The 22,936-nt window shown below is 36.5% G+C and overlaps 1 protein-coding gene across 1 annotated transcript; it reads right to left on the bottom strand.

Moving 5' to 3' along the window:
- Window positions 1-4,671: 4,671 nt before the first annotated feature.
- msx2.S (msh homeobox 2 S homeolog) lies at window positions 4,672-14,620 on the bottom strand. The gene is made up of 2 exons (XM_018256138.2): window positions 14,162-14,620; window positions 4,672-7,681 (listed from the first exon to the last, which is right to left on the bottom strand). Exons 1-2 carry the CDS (start codon window positions 14,508-14,510, stop codon window positions 7,257-7,259), a joined length of 774 nt encoding a protein of 257 aa, XP_018111627.1. The 5' UTR covers window positions 14,511-14,620; the 3' UTR covers window positions 4,672-7,256.
- Between the last annotated feature and the right edge of the window lie 8,316 nt (window positions 14,621-22,936).

Here is a 22,936-nt window from a genome sequence, read left to right as displayed (position 1 = left end):
GTGAATAGTGTTTCTACAAGTTGCCTCTCTGGGTAGCAATCTGTTTCCATCCATTCTCGAAACAGGTCCAAACAGGCTGTATATAATGTAGGGATAAACAATTAACAAAAATAAACCATGTTACATAGGGGAGCAGAATATATGTAGAAATAGAAGGAAAATCTAATATAGGAAGAACAATCCGTATGAACGTATAGAATAAAAACAGCTAGAACCGATTTTCCACCGTTATGAAACAAACTGCTTCATTTATACATATACATATATATATATCTGGTCTTGAGAAAGGTCTTAGTTACAGACCGAAACGTCGACCTGCTTCTTAATGTGGTTCTAATAAAGAATATCATTTTTTAACTTATTTAAAAATCCTTGTGTGCATCTCTTTCTCTCTCTCTCTCTCCTTATTGTGGGTTCAGCTCTGTCCCTCACTCCCAGCTGAGATCATCAGACTCTGTCCCTTCCCAAAGAGAGACGTTTTAATTAAAACTTTTCATCAGACTTTTCATAATAAATAGGCTTAGGAGCCAACTCCGAGGGAACGTCGGTTCCTCCCATGAATTTATTAAGACATCACAGTCTGCACATTGTTTCTCACTCAACACCCTCGGAGCAATAAATGGCACAGAACGAAATGAATTCTCCTCTGTCCTTGATGGGCTCATTGCGCTGCGCTAAGGCGCAAATCTGTGCGACTGTGTCGCTTCAACTTGTCCCTGGTTGTTAAACACACGCACTGTCAGATAATGGTTCTCCTTGGTATAAAATAGGCTGATTGCCCCAAATGGATCATAAAACGGTGGTGTTGACTTCTTATATGCCAATAAACGTTAGTTTGTAAAGACCTGCTCCTCAGATTTATTCCTTTTTGCCTGGACACTGTGCAATAATCGCTGCAGGAACTCAACAGATCCGACTCTTGACAATTGAAAGCGACAGATTTAAATGCCATACAATTCTATAAGCGAAATGTCAATCTATGAATGCTATACATGTGTGATATTACCATGACCAGCAAACGTTTGCCCACCTACATTTCTTAAAATAAATAATACATGGAAGGTGCTCCTGTAAAAAAAATAAATAAATAAAAACACGGCACGCAGGATTTTATGAAAACAGGCAAAATATACATCAAAATACAATTAACTTTTCAGTCTGCTCTGAGAATTTTTTTTAAATATATATAGATATTAGAGATATATATATATTTAAAATAAACTCTGCATTTTGAGAAAGGTCCCTGAGAAAGGCCCTAATGAGGATCGAAACCTTGTATGATGAACTAAAAATAAAAACGTGGATAATATATATATATATATATATATATATATATATATATATATATATATATATCTATATATATATATATTTGTATTTGTCTATATATAGACAGATATATAGATATATATAGATAAAGATATACAAATATATCGATATATAGATATATGTATATATATATATATATATATTTATATATATATATATATATTTTTGTTTTGTTTTTTTTTGTGCATGAATAAGACCTGAATTGTTTGTGCAGTATTCAAAAGCCCCAGAAGATAAGCATATACCAAGCCTAATTAGTTTATTAATGATGTTTTAACTGATTATATTTTATCATTGGAGTGTTTAAAGGGTAAGTAAACCCATAGTTAAGAAAATAAAGTCATTTTAATTACTGAAGTTATTTGTAATTGTATTTGTTATTAAAATCAGCATCTGCCCCTTTGCTATAATCTGCACAGCTAACTCTGATTTCGTATGATTTATATTATTGAAACAATGTAGGAAAAAACATTTGATTCCTGTCTGGGCTGCGGGATAGTTGATTACTGCTACATTGTTTCAATAATCAGAACCAGGAAGAATATATATATACATATATATATATATATATATATATATATATACAGTAGAATCCCCATTTTACGTTTTCAGGGGACCAGAAAAAAATGGTGTAAAATCCAGGAAAATGTAAAACCAGGCAAATGTATTATGCATAATATATAGGTGGGACTACCAAACAACAATGTAAATTGAGGGAAAACATAAAATCAGGGGATGTAAAATTGAGGTTCTACTGTATTTGTAAAACGCATTCGTTATTCAATAATTGTCAAGAAAAAAAAGATAAATTAACCTAAATCATATATTTATATATTTACATATATTTATAGAGAGAAACAGGGAGATATTTGAGGTTAATTTATCTTTTTTTTCCCCCAGACAATGAATTTGAGAGGTGTTAAGAAAGTACTTCTCATAATCATATCATCATTATAGAACACACATTAAATCATACAGTAAAAAAGAAATAAAAATAAAGAAATAAAAAAATAATACCAATAAAGAAATCATTGAAAATACAGACAGTACTAAAACGTGGTATGGTGGCCTATCAACTTTTATGATCATAACTTTGTAACTAAAAACCCGTTTTTGTAAACACATGCACTTGCATTTATACTGAATTACTTAGACAGGGGACCAAGGAATGTGCATTGATTAATTGGTTAAATCAGTAGAACTTCCATTGTACTTTTAACTCAGCCTTTGAGTGCTCCCACAACCCAGCTTTTTTTTGTATAGAATACACATTAAATCATAAAGTAAAAAATAAATTAAATAAATAAATAAAAATAAATAAATAAAAAAAAGAAATAATTGAAAATACAGTCAGTACTAAAAGGTAACACGTTAAAATATAATTCTTGTAAACACATGCACTTACATTATATATAGAATTACTTAGACAGGGGACCAGGGAATGTGCATTGATTAATTGGCCAAATCAGTAGCACTTCCATTGTACTTAAACACATGTTAACTTAGCCACAACCTCCCTTTTTGTATAGAATACAGATTAAATCATACAGTAAAAAATAAAAAAAAAGAAAGAAATAAAAATAAAGAAATTAAAAAAAAGAAATCTTTGAAAATACAGTCAGTACTAAAATGTAAAGTATAAATCAGTGCCACAAGCAGGGCTGGAGGTGACTATAGGTTTGTGATGATCATGTCAGAAATAGTTACGGAGACAAAGAGAAGGGAACTTTCAGCAGCAGAGTCTCAGAAGGAGCTGAATGAGTGGTTGAAGTTACAAAACCGCAAAATATCTAAACAATATGTTTACAGCTTGAGAGGGATTTTAGCAAGATTTCAGCAAACTCATTTAGAATGTCAACTTCCCAACAATCGCTCTAAAGAATCGCGATCTGAGGCAGCAAATAGGAAACATCCAGTCAATCATGTTTTCATTATTACATTCTGTCTTTTCCCTGGCGAAATTACCCTTCTATTTCTGGATACAGCAGGCGCTCTCAGGCTATCATTTCTACATGTACAAAGTATGATATTGTTATTGTCGCACACAGTCGTACATATATATGCTCACACTCTAACCAATACCACATCTGCTGCTAAAAAAAAGAAATAGCCGACTTTGTTGATACTGGCTTGTGTGCCAGAACCACGTGTGGATTCCTTTATATATACACTAGTATGGAAGGGGCATGTAAAAACAAAAACAACATTTTAAATGAAAAGGCAATTCTAATTAACATTCCAATACACAGAAACATTAATTGGTAGTAAAGATATTTAAAAGTAACAGCAGGGAGTAAAATTTTGCATCCTGGTTCTGATTATTGAAACAAAGTAGCAGTAGTCAACTCTCCTTCAGCCCAGACAGGAATCAGATCAGGTTTTTGCTACATTGTTTCAATAATATAAATCATACCAAATCAGAGTTAGCAGTGCTGAATATATCAAAGGGCCAGATGCTGCTTTTTCATAGCAAATACATTTACAAAACAACTTCAGTAAAAAACAATATTTTATTTATTTATTTTATTTTTTAAAACGTTGGGTTTACTTACCCTTTAAACACTCTAATAATAACATATAATTCGTTAGAATAGCATTAATAAACTAATTAGGCTTTTATACAGGACATACTTATCTTCTGGGGCTTGAATACTGCACAAACAATTCAGGTCTTATTCATGCACACACTCATTTGCACACTATATATATATATATATATATATATATATATATATATATATATATATATATATATATAGTTCAGATTGGTAATCCCAGTATATATATATATATATATATATATATATATATATATATATATATACACATATATATACAGACAGATAGATAGATAGATATACAGACAGACAGACAGACAGTCAGATATGTGTGGATCGAAACATCGATTAAATAAAGAGAGATTCTGAAGAGAAAATCCCTGTGTGCACCAGCATTTACTAATCTATATTGTGAAACTTCTGGGAGAAAAAGTGTATGTGGCTGAACTATAAGTGTGTGCAGTAGCCTTGGGGGAAAAAAAAAAAAAAATATATATATATATATATATATATATATATATATATATATAGTTACTGGGACCACCAATCTGAACTGTATATATATATATATATATATATATATATATATATATATATATATATATATATATATATATTTCAGATTGGTGGTCCCAGTAAAACAGGCATCTTGAGACACATAGAACTCATAGTAACATTACAGCTGCAATCATAATATTCAGTTGCTCATTCAAATCATTTCTTATCTTTGGCCACCCTATAAATAAATGTGAAAGAAAGAAAAAAAAACAAAACAAAGGCAAAGTTACAACTGTAACATGGCTTTTAATTTAATTACAAATAAGAGATATATGAAATTATAACTCTTCAATAAAATATATAGCATTTTACAAGGCTTCCCTTTCAAAGGGACGGTAATTACAGAAGGAATGGATAGGGCCTTTAAGTGGTTCAGATCTCAGCAGTAAAACTATGGTGGACATCAAGAGAATAAATTCATTTCTTACACACACAAAAAAAGTGTTTAACATCGGCTTTGTTGTTTTATGCTTTTAAAAAAATGTAACTCTGAGGCACTTGAGTTTCCAGTTAGTTTGCATTACACACATCCTGTTGAATAAGCTTTCCAGACTATATATTTCCCATCCCTGGGACCTCTGTACACCCATTGCATAATAGGATATCATCTCAGACAATCATTTACAATAACATCATATTTAACAACACAGACTTCATAAATGACCAATCAGTTTGGCCACAATCCACCACAGCAGAAAATAATATTCCGTTCTTAACTTTGAAAATGACAGTTACCTTATTTTTTATTTTATTTTTTAAATAAAACAAATAGAATGAAAAAATGTAAATAGGACAAATCTTTCAAACCTTCCTTGACTTGGGCGAACTATTTAATAGAAAAAAAGAGATAAAACGGTGATCTAGATGGTGAAGGATTGCTAAAAGTCACTCTTTTAGACTTGCGGGTTTGTTTGGAAATATTACAGCAACTGACCTGGAAAAAAAGTCCTTGCTGGAGACAGAGCAGTAATAGCCACTATTTTGTTACCTAAAATGACCCTGCCTGGTGTAGCTTGATCTGGTGGGCAGAACAATGTCAGGAACCAGCTCTGGGCATTATAAAGAAAAGAGAATTTGGAGTGCAGCTCTAAAGACCATTTTTACCTGGTGGCTTGTCTACTACCTTCCTTGACCTATAAAAGAATGTAGTTTGGCTGTGTTAAAATATAAGTTTCAGCTAATGTAAATGGGGCTCATTATGAGTGCTAAGTGCTCTGCCTGTAAACACAACTCACCCCTATTTCCTCAGGCAGTTTACCCATAATATTGGGTATATATAGGTAATATTGAGCATTATGTGATAGTTTACATGCAGCCTATACTAATTGTATTAAGGGTAGCTTGATCCCCACCAGAGCAAGTTCCATCAGTTGGGTCATGGCTGAAAAACAGCAATGTAATATGATAAACAAATGCTGCTTCTACATCACAGTAAAACACCAAAAAGGATTTTCCTCTTAAAATGGGCACTATTCATCTATATAAAATAGGACCCCCCCTCCCCTTCCCCAAACTAGATTTAATGAAAAAGTATTAAAACCGCACACATTATATATTTAGAAATTTACTTGGTAAAACTGTATGACATTTGGTCAGTGACAAGAGCTGATATACAAGTCTAGGAACCCAAAAATCAAAGGGGAACAAATAATTTTATTCAGGATTGTCCAGCCTGAAACACTCCAGTCGTTTGCTGTTAGTGGAGAGCTGGGAATTGCAGCTAAAAGAGGCAGTTTGGACATTCCTGAAATATGTACTTAAAATAACAAACACATTTTAAGCAAAATGCTATGTAATTTGTGCTTTAATCAACATGGTTCCCCTTAAGGGGTCCCTGTGATGCCAGGAACCAAGGAGCACATGCTCTGTGTTGTATTTCAAGTGTAACCCTGCCACACGGCATTTCTATAGCACAGCATTATACCAGGCCTATCCGAGTTGCAATAGCATTTTTAAGACAGAAAATAGGCCTTTAGAATATTTGAATCCTATGGCAATCCTTATGAAAACAGGTCACATCTGAAAACCCAAGAATAACTAGTAGACAGGTGCCTATAAAAATATACATGTCTGGATGCAGTGGTTACTGGTCCCGCAGTAAAATTTATTAAGGGTTCCCTACATTTTTCATAAACATATAGAGGAACTGCCATCACTCTACTGGGCCCCCTACACCTCCTTCTGAGCCCCTCATCAGTAACAGGGTCTGCTTTCTCTTTAGATACCCCTTTATGCTTACTAGATCTCTATGCTTCACAGTGAACATCTTGATACTTGTTACTTGTTTAAAATATGAACCAGAATTGGCCGCCTTGATAATCCAGTTACTGCACCTAACTGATCAACAACCTCTAAGTGCAAAACCCTAAACCCCTTCAATTGTTATTTCTTGTGATTTCTATTTACATTTTTTCAAGTGTTTCTAGAAGGTCTTTTGGTTTATTTTGCCTTCATAAAAAGGCAGTAATGACTGTGAGTCCTGTACAAAAGCTCACACATTTCAGCACAGGCTGATAAGTAATACTAGGCCCGAACATGGTCACTAAAGGTAAAGCTGAGGGATGAGAAGCAATCCACCAATACTTGGCTTTCTCTGTGATTTTTGGTACCTGTTCAATGCAGTCTTTTGCAGTTGCACAACTGCTGAAATTAAGGTATTTGGAGGAAGGGTGCAGTTTGATCCAGAGGGCACCCTGCAAAAGAGAGGCTGGGCTCTCCTATTCTCTAAACATGATGGTCGATCTTGAGATGCTTTGAGTCTATGGACATGATCCCAGTACTCTTTTCCTTTGCTCTGTCATGTCAACCTCCTCAGGATAAGTGATACATGCTATATCCAACAGGTGTAGCATAAAGTCCCATGGGTGGCATTTGTAGGACCGGCCTGTGAAATTGATAAGATGATCCATACAGTGATGCAGCCTGAATAGGAGAGTTGATAGGGAAAGGTATACTAAAGCCAGGAGGTAGTATGGGCTTTGCTGCCATTTTCAGCTTTTCTATTTCTGCTTCCTGAAGTCTTTTGGCTTTGGCTCTTCTGTTCTGGAACCATATTTTAACCTGTGTCTCTGTGAGGTTGAGGGAGCTGGAGAATTCTGCTCTTTCTGCTATGGAGAGATATTGCTTCTGGCGGAACTTGCGCTCCAGGGCCAGTAACTGGGAGGTGGTAAAGGGAGTCCTGGGCTTTCTGTTGGTTTTGTGCTTCCTCAAAGGGCAGGTAGATGGGCTCAGGTGTCCTAAAAAAGAGAGTGCAGAATTTTAAAATTATACAGTCAGAAATATGTGTAAATACCTGAACACAAGCTTGATTGGTCGTAGGCATATTTAAATATACTACAGTACAAATAGCTGATTCATCCTGGCTATCACTACATATTCATCATCAGGCGTCGATGGATCCTGACAATCACTAACTATACCACAGTACAGAAGGTTGATTGACATGAATATCACAGTATAGGCCTCTTCAACAGCTAGAAGTAGCCTGCCAACCATCATACTCCATATCTTTAAAAACATTATTCCTTTTATACAAATATATGAAACTGACACCATTTCAGATCTCAACGAAGCAGTCACTAGGCCTTCTGTCTAGGTTCACCCTAACTATATTACAGTAAAGAGATCAGAATAAGCTTTTGAGTTACAGTAACTATATTACAGAACAGAGGGGCTGGTTAGTCTGGAGTTACAGTAAATATACTACAATGTAGAGGGGCCGACTGTTACTGAGCTTCAGTAATTATACTACAGTTATGAAGGGCTGACTGTTCCTGGGTTATACTAACGATAGTCCAGTAATTATTCTAAATTATAGATACTTGGCAGGTCACATATCCAATTTCAGTTCCAGCACATTAAAATAACTCTGGTAGCAGTAAAGTACACAGAGGAAGGCAATAATATAAGCATACATATGTTATATAGATTTATGTAATCTTTGGCTGAATATTCCATAACCTATATTATATTTATATAATATAGGTATTTATATATTATATTGAATTATATATGTATATATTATATTTATATATAATTATGAAATTATATTTATAATTCCATAATTCTATTGCATTGTTGTAGGTGAGCTTACCTTCCCCAGTCAATGGGTTGTAAACAGTGGCCTTTATTAAGGAGGGTTAAAGCAGTGGTCTGAATGAGTTTGAGAATTGGTGTGCATGCAAATTCTGCAGTTCTGGCTTCTCATGGTGATATTATGGCAATATTTACACATATTTGTAAAAGTGTTATCCCGCTATGTGGGTTATTCTTGTCACCTACGCTGAGAATTTCTATAAGTCATAGTCCATAATTACTGCCTAGCCACACTTTCAGGTGATATACAAGTGATGCAATTCTTTCCATGGACTATAAAAAGTATTAAGGCCTGATTCTGCATTTACTATACAACATGAAACATGGATCCTGGGAATAACTTGCTCTAATACAATTCAGAGACCTGTGCCCTTTAGAATAGGTAATTATACTTGAAATACCAGTCAGCTCTTCATTCTGTTAAATATCAGAAACCCAGGTTCATATCAGTAATGTCTTCTGTTTTAAAATAAGCGATAAATGATTGTCAGCCCTCTGTGCTGCAGTACAGTTTCAGCAGTGTAGTTAGTGAAACCTAAAATAGTGTAGCCCCTCTGTGCTGGAGTCAATATTATGCCCCCTGCTTTCCTTAGTAAAGGAAAAATAGAGGAGAATCAAACCTCTGCACCTAGAACTCTTTTTACCATGAATCTTTCTTGCCTGCTGTATAATTTTGACACCAAATGTGAGTCCTCTGTACTATACTATAGTTGTTATACCAAAGATCAGTACAATGAGCCAACTGTACTTTAGCATCTGAAACTGTACTACATACAATACAAAGTGTATGGTATTTTATGTGGTACAGAGGGATTGACAAACTCTCTGTATAGAAAGCTATATTACAATACATGAAGTTAAATGTTGCAATTCAGTAACTATACTATAATATAGATGACTGGCTGATATTAATAAGGCAGTTGTTTCTTAGTGGTGCACTAGTATAATTTAATCTCAAATAAACATCATAAAGATTTATATTGCCAGCCAAGCAGTAACTGCTACAATCAGAAATGTTTAAAACTACCTTGTATAAACCATGTATCATTTGTACAATAACAAGATGCAATTGTTCTCATTGTAGTTTGTCCTATAAAGATGATACAATCTGCTACACCCCGATTTAGTCTGTGTGTCTCATGCAGTTTTATCATGATGCCTGGATACATCAATCAAATAAACATCTTCAGACGATTTCTAAATCCTTAACAATCCAATAACGTATGGCTAGGGCCTTTTTATTGGTTGGATAAATCAGACAAGCTTGTTCATTTTTTAAACGAGAAGCAATATACCTGGGGATTTTTTTTAAATTAAAATGATTGCAGGGCCACCAATATATTGTGATATTACACTACTCATATTCAAATGTGTCCAAAAAAGACTGGTGTTGATGAATACATATGTGATATGTATGTACTGTAAAAAGGCTGAAACAGGAGTTCTGAGATATTGACATAAATGGAATATAGAGCATGTCTGGTAGGGTTTTCCAATAAAAAATGAATATATTTCGTTATATTTATTCATATCTGTAGGTGCCTAAATATGTAGATTGTGTTTCTAAAGATTTCATCATATCAAAATGGATATGGAATGGTAATGTTTGCTGTAAGCAATGAATATTTGGTTTAGTGTCATTTAGGGTTATTGAAACTGTTAAAGATGTCTTGGAAACCCTGAGTGTGGAATCAAGAATTTTGTATTTTTTGCTTTTGAAGATACCATCACACACTGTGATGCTATTTTTATACTAGTTTTTTTTTTTTTTGTACCATTGGTGATTTAATTGCCATGGGACATAATGTATTTTAGCATTTAGGCACGAATTCCCTCGGGAAAAAAAGAATAATCATGTTTGGAAAATAAACTGTTCTGCTGTAAATAAATTCCTTAATTACCTTTTTTTTTTGCATACATTCTCATGTAATTATTATGATTACAGCACGTAGGATTTCTTTTCTATTTTAAAGCTCAAACCTAATTTCGCAAAATTAATTTGAGACAGAAATTGTATTTGATTCTTATTTAAAAAAAAATACAAAATCGTCTTTTGCTCCCAGTTCAATCCACTAAAAAGAATTATTTTCTAACCGTCAGATGTTCTTTGTGAAAATTTATAATTTTACATTACATTCTTGGGTGACTTAAGTGCATTGAAATTGTTTCAGTTAACAATCTTATATTTTAATTCCGTTAATTAGATTAGTTTGCCTTTTTAATCTTTGTTGCTAGTGAAATGCAGTTTAATGTTTTTACAATGATTCGTTGTGTGCAAGCTAAATAATACGTGTCTGCTGGGTAAGAACAGGGTTCCTGATCACGAAATGGGAATGTGTGTTGAATTGGATGTTGTTATCCATACCCAAAATGTGGGGCAGGGGGTTATGAAAATGATGGAAAGATTTGATAGACAGAGAGATGAGACAGGTAGACAGATAGACAGATGATAGATTATTTTTCTTATTATTAGTACAGATTGAATATGTTAGGAGAGGAAAATAAAAAATATTTATATATATTTGAAAAAACAAAGCAAAAGTGGAATTAATATTATGCATTTTTATTGCTAAATATACATTCATATTGCAAATTCAAGCTTTCAGGATCTCGCAGTTTTAGAAGATTGCCTTTTAATATTTCTAAATAGATAGGCATTAGCAGATGGTTATTTAGATATGTGGATAAACGTTAGAAAGCTGTAGAGGTATATAGATGACACACAGACAGACAGATAGTATTAATGAGAGGACGTTTATAAAACACCAGCCCAGTCTACAGGACCTATACAGAATTGAACACTCTAGACAGAGAAATGAAACAAGAGCTTAGTTGGAAAGCAATAAACACCCAATAAGAGGAATGCAAGTAAGCACGCGGCAGAGCTATAGCTGTCTATATATCTCCCAATTGGGGAGCATCAAAGTGCAGCCAGGTCAGGGAAAGTACTCTGTTGTTAGACAGCTTAGATGCTACAGGTGTGTGGGAAAGGGCATACAGACAAGGCTTTCTTTTAATCTTCCCACAGCAGCGAAATCTCCAGCTCTCCCCTACATCTTTTAACCCTTTCACGTCATCATTGTGACTACAAACCTGTCAAGTCATGCTGGGAACGCATGCAGTTAATCACAACCTGTAAATTCCAAGATGCTGCATTTACTCATCTCTTTCTCTCTCTCTTGCACTCTCTACATATCTGATATACACACACAGGGTCTTGATTGAGCAGTTTAAATCACACCCCCCCCCCCATATATAACATTGCTTATTGTATATGTTTATGAGAAAAAAGAATGATTTTATTCTGTAAGAGGGTTTTAAGTGTTTATTTTTGGTTGGTCAAATTGGAAATCGAAAACGGATAGAAAGAGTGTTTTTTTTAATAGTCATAAAGATATAGGAATGCAAATGTTAAGGCTGGGAAAGTTTTAGGGGTTGCCAATGAAAGTCATTCCTTAGGATCATCACTTATATACAGCTTCAGGTTTATTCACATAACCTGTGTAGTAAAGGTCATTTGTGCCTAGTTCCTTACTGTATATGTTTATGTAAAAAAAAAATACAGCCACTGTATATAGCTTCAGGTTTATTCACACAACTTGCATAGTAAAGGTCATTGGTGCCTATTAGGAGAATTGGCAGGCTGCAAGCAACAACCGGACACTGATAGTGAGGCACACACATTTATAGCCAGACAAACCATTCATTTTTCAGCCCTATGGCCTGACCAGACACTACACGCAGTATATCTGTCATTACGCGATATCGCGCAGAGATGATTTGGAGTCATTGGTGCGCTATTGTGCCCAAACTGAAAAGCGCACGAAGCTCCACCACAAACATCCGGATCCCATGATACTCATCTGCTGCAGTACTGTACTCACACCAATGTTATCGCTCTAGTGTAAAAGCTCAAGAGAAATGTTTACGCTCGGATAAAAAAAACAGAATCGATAAAGACCGTCTGCTTCCTTTGAAGAGGGAATGATATACTACACAAAGCAGAAATTGTCTGGAAGAGCAAGTCAGCTCATTCGTTGCACTTAGTTGCTCAGCCATGAGTCAGGCACCTCTGCCCAGATTCATCATATCCCAAAAACAAGATTGCACAGGCCAAGCACACCGTGTAGCAGTGTATCAGGAGTATATAGTCCCTAGGGATCAGGGCACAGAGGGGGGGCAAAACAGATGCCACTGAACATTGGGGTGAAGTCAAAAATCAGTGTCGGGATAAGTGGCCAAAATCACAGGAAAGGTATAGCAATGAAGAATTTGTAACCAATCAATAAAGGAAATACAGACAGACAACCATGTTCTGCATGTAAACACACACACACCTTTAAGCTAAATTTGGTGTGTTATAGAATGGCCAGTTCTAAGCAACTTTTCAATTGGTCTTCATTTTTTATTTTTCATAGATTTTTAATTATATGACTTTTTCTTCTGATTTATTCCAGCTTTCAAAAGGGGATCACTGACACCATCTAAACATCAAATGCTCCGTAAGGCTATAGATTTGTTATTAATACTACTTTTTACCACTCACTCTTTCCAGCTGTCTGATGGGGGTCACTGACCCTATCTAAAAAAACAAATGCTCTGCAAGGCTACTTCTTTATATTGTTATTGCTACTTTTTATTACTTATCTTTCTATTTATGCCTCTCCTATTCATATTCCAGTCTCCCATTCAAATCAATGCATGGTTTCTAGGGTAATTAGGACCCTGGCAACCAGATTGCTGAGATTGCAAACTAGAGAGCTGCTGAATAAAAAGCTAAATACCTCAAAAAATCACAAATAATAAAAAATGAAAACCAATTGCAAATCTCTACATCATACTAAAAGTTGACTCAAAGGTGAACAACCCCTTTAATAAATCAAAAACGTTAAGATGCAGGAGATTTTTAATTATATGACTTTTCCAGCTCTCTAATAGGGAGGGGTCACTGACCCCATCTAAAAAAACAAAAACAAATGCTCTGCAAGGCTACTTGTTTATTGTTACTGCTACTTTTTATTACTTATCTTTCTATTTAGGCCTCTCCTATCCATATCCCAGTCTCTCATTCAAATCAGTGCATGGTTTCTAGGGTAATTTGGACCCTAGCAACCAGATGGCTGAAACTGCAAACTAGAAGGCCGCCGAATAAAAAGCTAAATACATCAAAAACCACAAAAAAATGAAAACCAATTGCAAATTGTCTCAAGATATCCCTCTCTACATCATACTAAAAGTTGACTCAAAGGTGAACAACATCTTTAATAAATCAAAAACTTGAAGATGCAGGAGTGACATTTGAAGATCCTAACTTAACAGCTATACGTTGCCTCAACACTAGTATATATATATCTATGTATATCGAGTTGAATATACATCTGGCGCTGGCTGCAACCAAATAAGTAAAAAACTATGGGAAAATCAGCAGCAGGAAACTTTTAACGCACAAAAATCCGAGTTGTGCGCGCTGGAGTAAATCAGCCTGCAGGGCGCAGCGCAGACCTCAGACTGGTCGCAGTCGCGATCGGCGACAGTTTATTATAGCTGAACCGCAGACTTATTATAATAGATCACATAAGTGACCGCCTCCATGCCATTTGTCGGGGGGTATCAAGACTTACTTGGTGGAGGGGAATAGCAGCCCCCGTCTTTGGACCAGCTGGTGCCATCTTCAGAGTTTTCTGATTTCACCGATGAGGTTTCAAAGGTTTTTGTGAGCCCAGGGGGACTTGGGCTGTCCCTGATCCCCATATTAAGGTGACTGCTGGGGGTGCTACTGGCTGGAGACGAGTCCACTGCACGTAAGAGGGGAGTCTCCTTAGGAACCCTCTTATCAGCCATGAGCGCTTCCACGCTGAAAGGCAGTCTGGAGATCTTGATCTTGTGATCCTCAGAAGGGGAGAGCGTGGGGTGCACTTGTCCCTCTTCATCAGAACTTAAATCCTCTTTGATCTTTCTGGGAGAAGACATTGTGATGAGTAAAGGGGAGCCGCAAGAGCCGTCCCTACCAACGACTCTCTCTGTTCTGCCGCACAGCCAACTAACTGCTCAGTCTATTCCCTTCCAGCGAAACCCAATCAACTTTTTTTTTTTTCTTTCCTCTTCAGAAAGGAGCTTTCTCCGACAGCCAACGGGAAGCGCCCGAGCATAGTGACGCTTGCTGAAGCCTCCTCTGATTGGCTGGAGCGCTTCTCTTTATGGCACTGATTTCTGCAATTGTTTTTGTTACACAGGGAGTTAATTACACAGACTGCAAACTGTGCTCTGTTATTACTGATACCTGTAGGGCTGTAATCACAAGAAAACTGAAAAAGTCACTTGGGTAATTAAGTCTGATTGTATGAAGAGGAAGCTCATATAACCCATTTTTTTTCCCTTTCTAGTCTTAAAGGGGCATTTTAGTATTTTAAGCAACCTTTCAATTGGTCTTCTTTATTTATTTTATTATTTATAGTTTGTTTGTTTTTTAGTCATCTGCCTTTTTCTTTGGAAAACGACTTTCTAGTTTCTATTTGTGATAATATATATATATATAATATTAATATTGAAGTGTAAAGTGTCGTTTTTCACTTTCTAAAGTAGCTCTGGCGGGGGTCGCCGACCCCCCAACTGTTCTAAATTGATACATTTAGTTTATACATTTCTGATCTTTGTCCCTGCTGAGCAGAATCTCTGGGTTTCATTACAGGCAGCTGTTAGAATTGATACAATAGTTGCTAATACTCCAGAGATGCTGCTGAGAAAGGTATCAACTAATGTAGCAACTAATTGTAGTAAAATTGTAACAGTTCAGAGTCTGCACCTGAATTACTGAGCTGCCAGACTGAAATACCAGAGACAGGGACAGTCAACTTTAAACTTAGATTTTGGAAAAATAGTAAAAAAAAAAAAAAAAAAAAAGTTTATTTCTGGGGAACAATCTGAAAACAATTGGTCTGAAAAAAGTGCTTGGAAGGTGAACAACCTCTTTAAAGGTATCATTGGCCATCCTAAAAAAAAAAAACTTGGATAAAGAAAGGATGCAGAATATCTTTACGTCTCTATAATTACAGGCACACAAAAATAATGTTCTGTCCCTTTTTTACAACAATGAAGCAAAAATCTGCTTTGCTCCAGCCATGATAGGTCTGTTAGTAAACTTTCTTCTGCTACATTGCTGCTAGAGTCACAACCCACAGTGCAGACACCACAAAGGAACGAACAACCACTTGCTTGTTGTATTTACAAATTAAAATGTTTACTAGGCATTTTTTTTAAGGTTAACAAACCATTTAAAGCTTATCTCTGCAAATAGATTCTCTCTAAATAAATTGAGCGTTATAGCAGATTGAAACTACAACACACACACACACACACATATTGTGTAGATCTGCAGTTCTTCAGGCCATTCCCACACTGCTGTTTGTACACTATCATCCAACAAGTGAAGCATAAAATGAATATAATTGCACTAATCCCTGAGTGATATCCCAAGCACACCCCATCCCGCAGAGACTCCTACCAACTGCACAGCCCTTGCTCCTTACATAGAAAAAGTCTCTCCTATCTCAAAACAGTCTGCAAAATAATTGCTGTTTTCACATGATTAATGCATTCTGTAATTATCCCACAATTATTATATCCCATAATTGTTACATAATCATTCTATGCAACAAACAGACTCATGTCTTACTATTATCTCGTTGTATCTAACAATTAATTCATCTGTAATAGACCATTACCCTGAAGCATTGTTCTTGCTGTAGACTTTGAACATTTAATGGGGGGCAGAATCATGGATATCATAACTGAATTGCATTAGATATGTATATGTGTGTGTGTATTTCTCACTATAACGCTGCAATTACAGGATAGAGTATGCACATTGCATAGCGCCGCTCCAGGTAAATTTAGCATTTCCTCTTTAAATTGATACGTTATAGACACGCACATTATACACATTTATTCAATAGCAAAACACATTTTATTTATTACTTTAATTAGGAGTCATATTAATAATGCACACACAGTAATTTATAACAGCTACATGCTTATTGCCCCCATCTCACAACATTTCTGTCATTTTCAAAATCTTCATTTTGGAGATTTTATATATTATTGTTCCCTCGAAATTTTCAGTTCCACGAGCAAACGGTGCTTCACTGGGGAGAAACGAAATCTTGCACTGAAGGGGTTAATTTTCTATCTATTTATCTATCCTCTCTCTCTCTCTCTCTCTCTCTCTCTCTCTCTCTCATTATCTCTCTCTCTCTCTCTCTCTCTCTCTCTATCATCTCTCTCGCGCTATCTATTCTCTCTTTCTATTATCTATCTATCTATCTATCTATCTATCTATCTATCTATCTATCTATCTATCTATCTATCTATCTATCTATCTATCTATCTATCTCTCTCGCTATCTATTCTCTCTCTCTCTCTCTCTCTCTCTCTCTCTCTCTCTCTTTCTCTCTCTCTCCCTTTCTATCATCTATCTATCTATCTATCTATCTATCTATCTATCTATCTATCTATCTATCTATCATCTCTCTCTCTCTCTCTCTCTCTCTCTCTCTCTCTCTCTCTCTCTCTATCATCTCTCTCGCTATCTATTCTCTCTCTCTCTCTCTCTCTCTCTCTCTCTCTCTCACATCTATATGTCTATCCATCCCCAGTTATATTAAATGTGAGGAGGGTAAGGTAGTTAGTCATCAATATAACGCATTCTACACCATGTTCTTTTATATGTTGCGATGACTAGGGCAAAGTACTGCATACTGAGTTGTAAAGGTAAGAGAATAAAACATGAATATAAAGTTTATGGACTGAATAACATTCCCATAGCCCCAGGAATCTGGTTGTATAACGAACATAAAATTGCTAACGGTCTGTCTCTCTCTGTCTATCGCTATCATCTATTTATCTACAACTAGCTACCACTTTATTATATTCATCGTCAATATATCTATCGATTCCTATAACAGTAGAACCCCCCATTTTACATATTTCATGGGACCAAAAAATGGTGTAAAATGCAGGGAAATGTAAAATCAGGGAAATGTATTGTGTATAATATATAGTTGGGACCAAAAATAAAGGGAACATTTAAAATCAGGGGTTGTAAAATTGAGGTCCCACTGTATTGATATATCATTGTAATGTAAATGCATAACAGGAAATGTATCCAGTATAATGATAAATCCCTGGCTAAGTGACTAAACTTCAACTCCCGTCATCCCCGACATCAGTGGAACGTTCTTCTTTTCCCCTTCAGTCCTAAGCCGGGGGAATTCATACAAGGTGTAGTTTATACAGAATGGCCAGAGTTTATTCTTAGTGCTTTACTCAGTTGTTCCGTCCTATAGGCACTACAACTACCACCAACGAGCCCTAGTAAAGATGCTGCAAGGACTATAATATTATACCAGTCACTGTTGCAGAATATATATATATATATATATAATGGTTCTTTACAGTAATTGTTACACTTTGACTTTTGTATATTTTTGTTTATTCGCAGTATATCAGTGTTTTCCCTAGATTGTTTTTTTTATTTTTTTTTTACTAGGTATTGAAAACTGAAGCGGCCCTGGAGCTGTTATTGCGCTTGTCATTCAGAAGTGACGATCGAGTTGAAATCGCTTTGAGACTTCAGTTGGCATATGCCTTCCCCAGACACATCTAATGAAATAGCAGCTACTTTTTAAGCCCTAGGACTTTAAGCCGGAGCCTGACAGTCCCCAGTCAGTAAGAAGAGTTCGGGGTCAAACGTTTCGGCCGCGTAGGGCTCAAGCCATTATCATCATCGTCAGCAGCAGCAGGAAAGAGGCGAGTAAAGTGTATCAGCTCATGATTAGTCCCCTGGCCCAGGCGCCAATTAAACACTCAAGGCTCTTTTTTTCTCTTCCTTTCCTCCATAATAACTTTCGCCCACCTCTCTTTAGCTTTTGTCCCTGGGACTGAGCAGCCCAGTGAGCGGGGAGACGGGAGGGAGGGGGAGTTGAGAGTGAGGGGGAGGCTGCAGACTAAATGAGGCTATTTGCAGGCGCCAGCAGCGGCGACATGAAAGGGAAACTCCTGGGGGAAGCGGCTGTTGAGTTTGAGCGGCTCCAGCAGTAGCAGCAGTTGTATGTGTAGCGGCAGAGACAGTCACAGGCGGCCCCGCCCCCTGTCCCCAGGGCTTGTCCGGAGCCCCGCCCACAGCCCCGCCTCTAGGATCTCTCCTGTACCTTCAAGTCAGACGCCGCCAGAGCAGGGATCGCAGGGCAGTGGGGAAAGCTTTGGCAATGAGGATGTAATAACAATATTAGCAGTCATTAATCAGAATATTAGGGACAACGTGCCACTGGATTAACTCCTTGTAAGGTCCCTTCACGGAGAGGATTTTTCTATAACTCCACCTCCTAACTGTCCCTTTTTTAGAGGGGACAGTCCCTCTTTTGACAGCTCGACCCGCAGTCCCCCGTTTGTACTGGAAAGTCCCTATTTTCTCTACACTGAACAACCAGAAAAAGAAACAAAGTTTCTCACTTAATTGGCTTTTGGCAAAGAACCTAGAACAGCTAACAGGTGCAAATAAGATACTTTGTAACAATTTTGAGACACAAAAAAAACAGTTTAGATAAGGAGAAATATTTTTAAGCTTTCGTAACCTGCCAAATTTTGTAAAATGAACATTGGAATTAGGGGATGTGTCCACAGAAAGGGGTGTGGTCAAAATCGCTGTTCCACGTGCGAACATTTTTTTTGTCCCTCCTTTTACTTCCAAAATGTTGGGAGGTATGGGGCCAATAAACAGTGAGATGGACTGGAAAGGCAAATCATCATTTATTTCTATAGTGCTGACAAAATACACAGTCCTTTACCTTAAGGTGGCCATACACAGGCTCCTTTAGAGCGATTTGGCAGCTTATCTGCCCATGTGTGGGGGCTTTAATTTAATTTTGACATGGGGCTAGACATATTGTCAGTTTCCCAGCTGCCACCAGTCATGTTTACTGATGTACTGCAAGTTGGAGTGATATCACCCCCCTCCTTTCCCCCCTAAGCAGCATAACAACAGAAACATGGGAAGGTAATCAGATAGCAGCTCCCTAACACAAGATAACAACTGCCTGGTAGATCTAAGAACAACACTCAATAGTAAAAACCCAGTCCCACTGCGACACATTCAGTTACATTGAGTAGGAGAAACAACAACTTGACAGAAAACAGTTCCATCCTAATGTGCTGGCTCTTTCTGAAAGCAAAATATTCTGCTTGACCGACAGAATTTGCAACCTTGTCTGATATCTGGTAAATTTTAGAATATATATATATATATATATATATATATATATATATATATATATATATATATATATATATATATATATATATATATATATACACACAGACATATATATAGTAAATATATATTATGAGAGTGATTTTCTGAGACAATTTGCAATTGTTTTTTATTTTTTTGAGAACAAATTAAGGCAAATTGAAAAGCTGCTTAACACTGGCTATTCTATGATATATACTAAAAACGAACTTAAAGGTGAACCACCCCTTTAAAAACACAGAGCTGTGTTAAAGGAATAGGCTTTTTAACAGACGCTGGAGGGAAAAGCCCTAGTGGTGACAGTCCTGTCTTGTAACGTACCTTGTGTTCTTATAAGAATATGTGTATTATTCTAGTGATTGTGTGAGTCACGAACATGTACAGTACGCATGAATGGATGCACACTCAACCATGTCCAGGTATGTGTGTCCCTACTCATAAGCAACCACCAGTTTATTCAGAATGTTTACAAAGTCCTGTGCTCAGAAAGGTATTGCAGAAATGAGGCAGGCTGACAGGCAGAGGCCTTCTGACCTAAAAGCTTACAATCTACGTATGTCTGGCTGCTGGCAGTGAGATTGTTACTAAGGATAGCCCAACTCTGGAATCCTTTTGCTTTATGAAGGCACATCCACTGTGAAAGTTCAGTTTGGGACAGTTATCCAATATGTGTCAGGTTTGGATTGTTTTGTTTTGAACTTGTTGGTCATGCAGGCAACATGAAAATCCTGTGCAGAGTCTGTCTGCCTTTGAGACCCCTGTTGTAGGACTGTAACTATCAGGGGATGCTGGGAACTGTGGTTGGTTTCTGCAGAGGACCCATTGGCTGACAATCAGTATAACTGCAGGCTCGCCATGCTACACAAATATATGACAATCTATCACATGCTTGTGACATTAATAGTGTGTTCACAGAAAGGACCTATGGAACTTTTGGTTATCACCTAGAAATGCAGACACCCTTACTTAGGTTTATGTGCATGTTAGGTCTAAGCCCAAAATGCTGGAAAAAATATATTGCCTAAGATTTTTAGAGGTTTCTAAGGAATGTGCAAGAATGCTGGGGGTTGTCATGATGTCTTAGAATACAATGGATATAACACGACATTTGTTATTAAATAGCATTCGGAGCACGACAAAGTACTGCCTGGGATAAGCAATTTATGTGGATAGGGAGAAATATACGGTCAACATGAGGGTATATATATGTATATCAATATATATATATATTGAGTTTATGGGGCATATTCACTAAGCTCGAGTGAAGGAATAGAGGAAAATAGAGGAAAAATAGTTCTAATTTCTAATGTTTTTTTTGGCTACTTCGACCATCGAATTGGCTACTTCAACCTTCGACTACGACCTTTGACTTCGAATCGAACGATTCAAACTTAAAATCGTTCGAATATTCGACCATTCGATAATCAAAGTACTATCTCTTTAAAAAAAACTTCGACCCCCTAGTTTGCCACCTAAAACCTACCGAGGCCAAGGTCCCCATAGGCTTTACAAGGTTTTTTTGATCGAAGGATAATCATTCGATCGATGGATTTAAATCCTTTGAATCGTTCGATTCGAAGGATTTAATCGGTCGATCGAACGGATTGCACTAAGTCAATTCGGCAGTCGAATATCGAGGGTTAATTAACCCTCGATATTCGACCCTAGGTAAATGTGCCCCTATGTGCCATGTGGTAAGAGATATAGTAGGAAGGAGGTCCCTGCTCTATAAAGTTTACATTTTAAATTTAGAGTTTATAATCTATATATAATCTCAATGTATCACTTTGTTTTGCTGGGGTTTAGTAACAATATATGTAGGTATAGGATTCCATATCTAGAAACCCATTTTTAGCAAAAAAAAGTTTTTAAAGAAATATTTCCTTTTTCTCTGTAATATTAAAACAGTACCTTGTACTTGATCCAAACTAAGCTGAATAAATCCGTATTGGTGGCAAAATAATCCTTCTAAAGGCATATGCAGTGAGTGAAACAACAATTTTGAAGGATTTAACAAGAATCGGCATCTAGAAGATCTTTCAAAATGCCCAGTTGCGAAACAGTGCTCTTTCATAGTCTGAGCAAAGCTTTCATCAAAACATGTCATTTTAGCTGTTTCAGTGGGTGTTTCAGAGGAACAGACTTTGCCTGTTCTGCCCAGATCAATATGTAATGCATTTTAGAAACTGACGTTATGCCTGCGTGAAAGTAGTAGTACATATTACATGCATGGCTTCTCAGATGTTTTCTTCAAGCCACTAAAATGAGACATGCAGGGGAATGTAAGAATGCTTAAGCCAGGTCTAGTAACCCATAGCAACCAATTTTGATTGATTGATGTGGGTTACTAGACCTGGTGCAAACTACATTACCTTTATATAGTTATAACAAGAGGATATTTCAAGGGCAGTAAACAGCACCAGCCCATTTGCCTATTGCTTTCCATTTCAGCTTCCAGTATGGGATCAATCTTTTCATGAACTCACCCCCCTCCCCTTCACACCCTTTTCCAAAACTCAGAAGATTTTCCCACAATCAAAATTCATGACTCCGCAGAACATGTTTTTCTTTTGTTCAGCTGGAAGATCACAGGGGTGCTCTTAAATGTAATCAAGGACAAATGATGCTGAATTTCTGCCAGTATATTGAATAATTATGTTTTTCATCGAAACTGCTTAAAGCTCATGCATTCAGCCGACAAATATCAAGGGAAAGGGGGACATCCGAAGAGGTTCTAAGCAGCTTTTGAATGGGTTAGAAAATTATTCATTTTGAACTATTTTACTGGTACATGTTTGAGGCAGTTTTAGATTTCTACTATCTGCCTCAAAATAAAAATTAATTTTATGAAATGCACTATAATCTAGACCAGGGGTCCCCAACCTTTTTTTACCCGTGAGCCACATTCAAATGTAAAAAGAGTTGGAGAGCAACACAAGCATAAAATAGTCCCTTGGGGTGCCAAATAAGGGCTGTGATTGGCTCTTTGGTAGCCCCTATGTGGACTGGCAGCCTACAAGAGGATCTACTTGGTACTATACTTAGTTTTTATGCAATTAAAACTTGCTTCCAAGCCTGGAATTCAAAAATAAGC

The sequence above is a fragment of the Xenopus laevis genome, chromosome 3S (assembly GCF_017654675.1).
Source record: "Xenopus laevis strain J_2021 chromosome 3S, Xenopus_laevis_v10.1, whole genome shotgun sequence".
In the NCBI taxonomy this organism is placed as follows: Eukaryota; Metazoa; Chordata; class Amphibia; order Anura; family Pipidae; genus Xenopus; species Xenopus laevis.
The sequence above is the reverse complement of the archived record's forward strand: the minus strand, read 5'-3'. Positions and strand labels throughout refer to the sequence as shown.

Coding starts and splice junctions, on each gene's coding strand:
- msx2.S (XM_018256138.2), bottom strand. CDS start 14,510: ATGTCTTCTCCCAGAAAGATCAAAGAGGATTTAAGTTCTGATGAAGAG. Junction 7,682..14,161: donor CTGCTATTCCCCTCCACCAA/GTAAGTCTTGAT, acceptor TCTCTTTTTTAG/GACACCTGAGCCCATCTACC.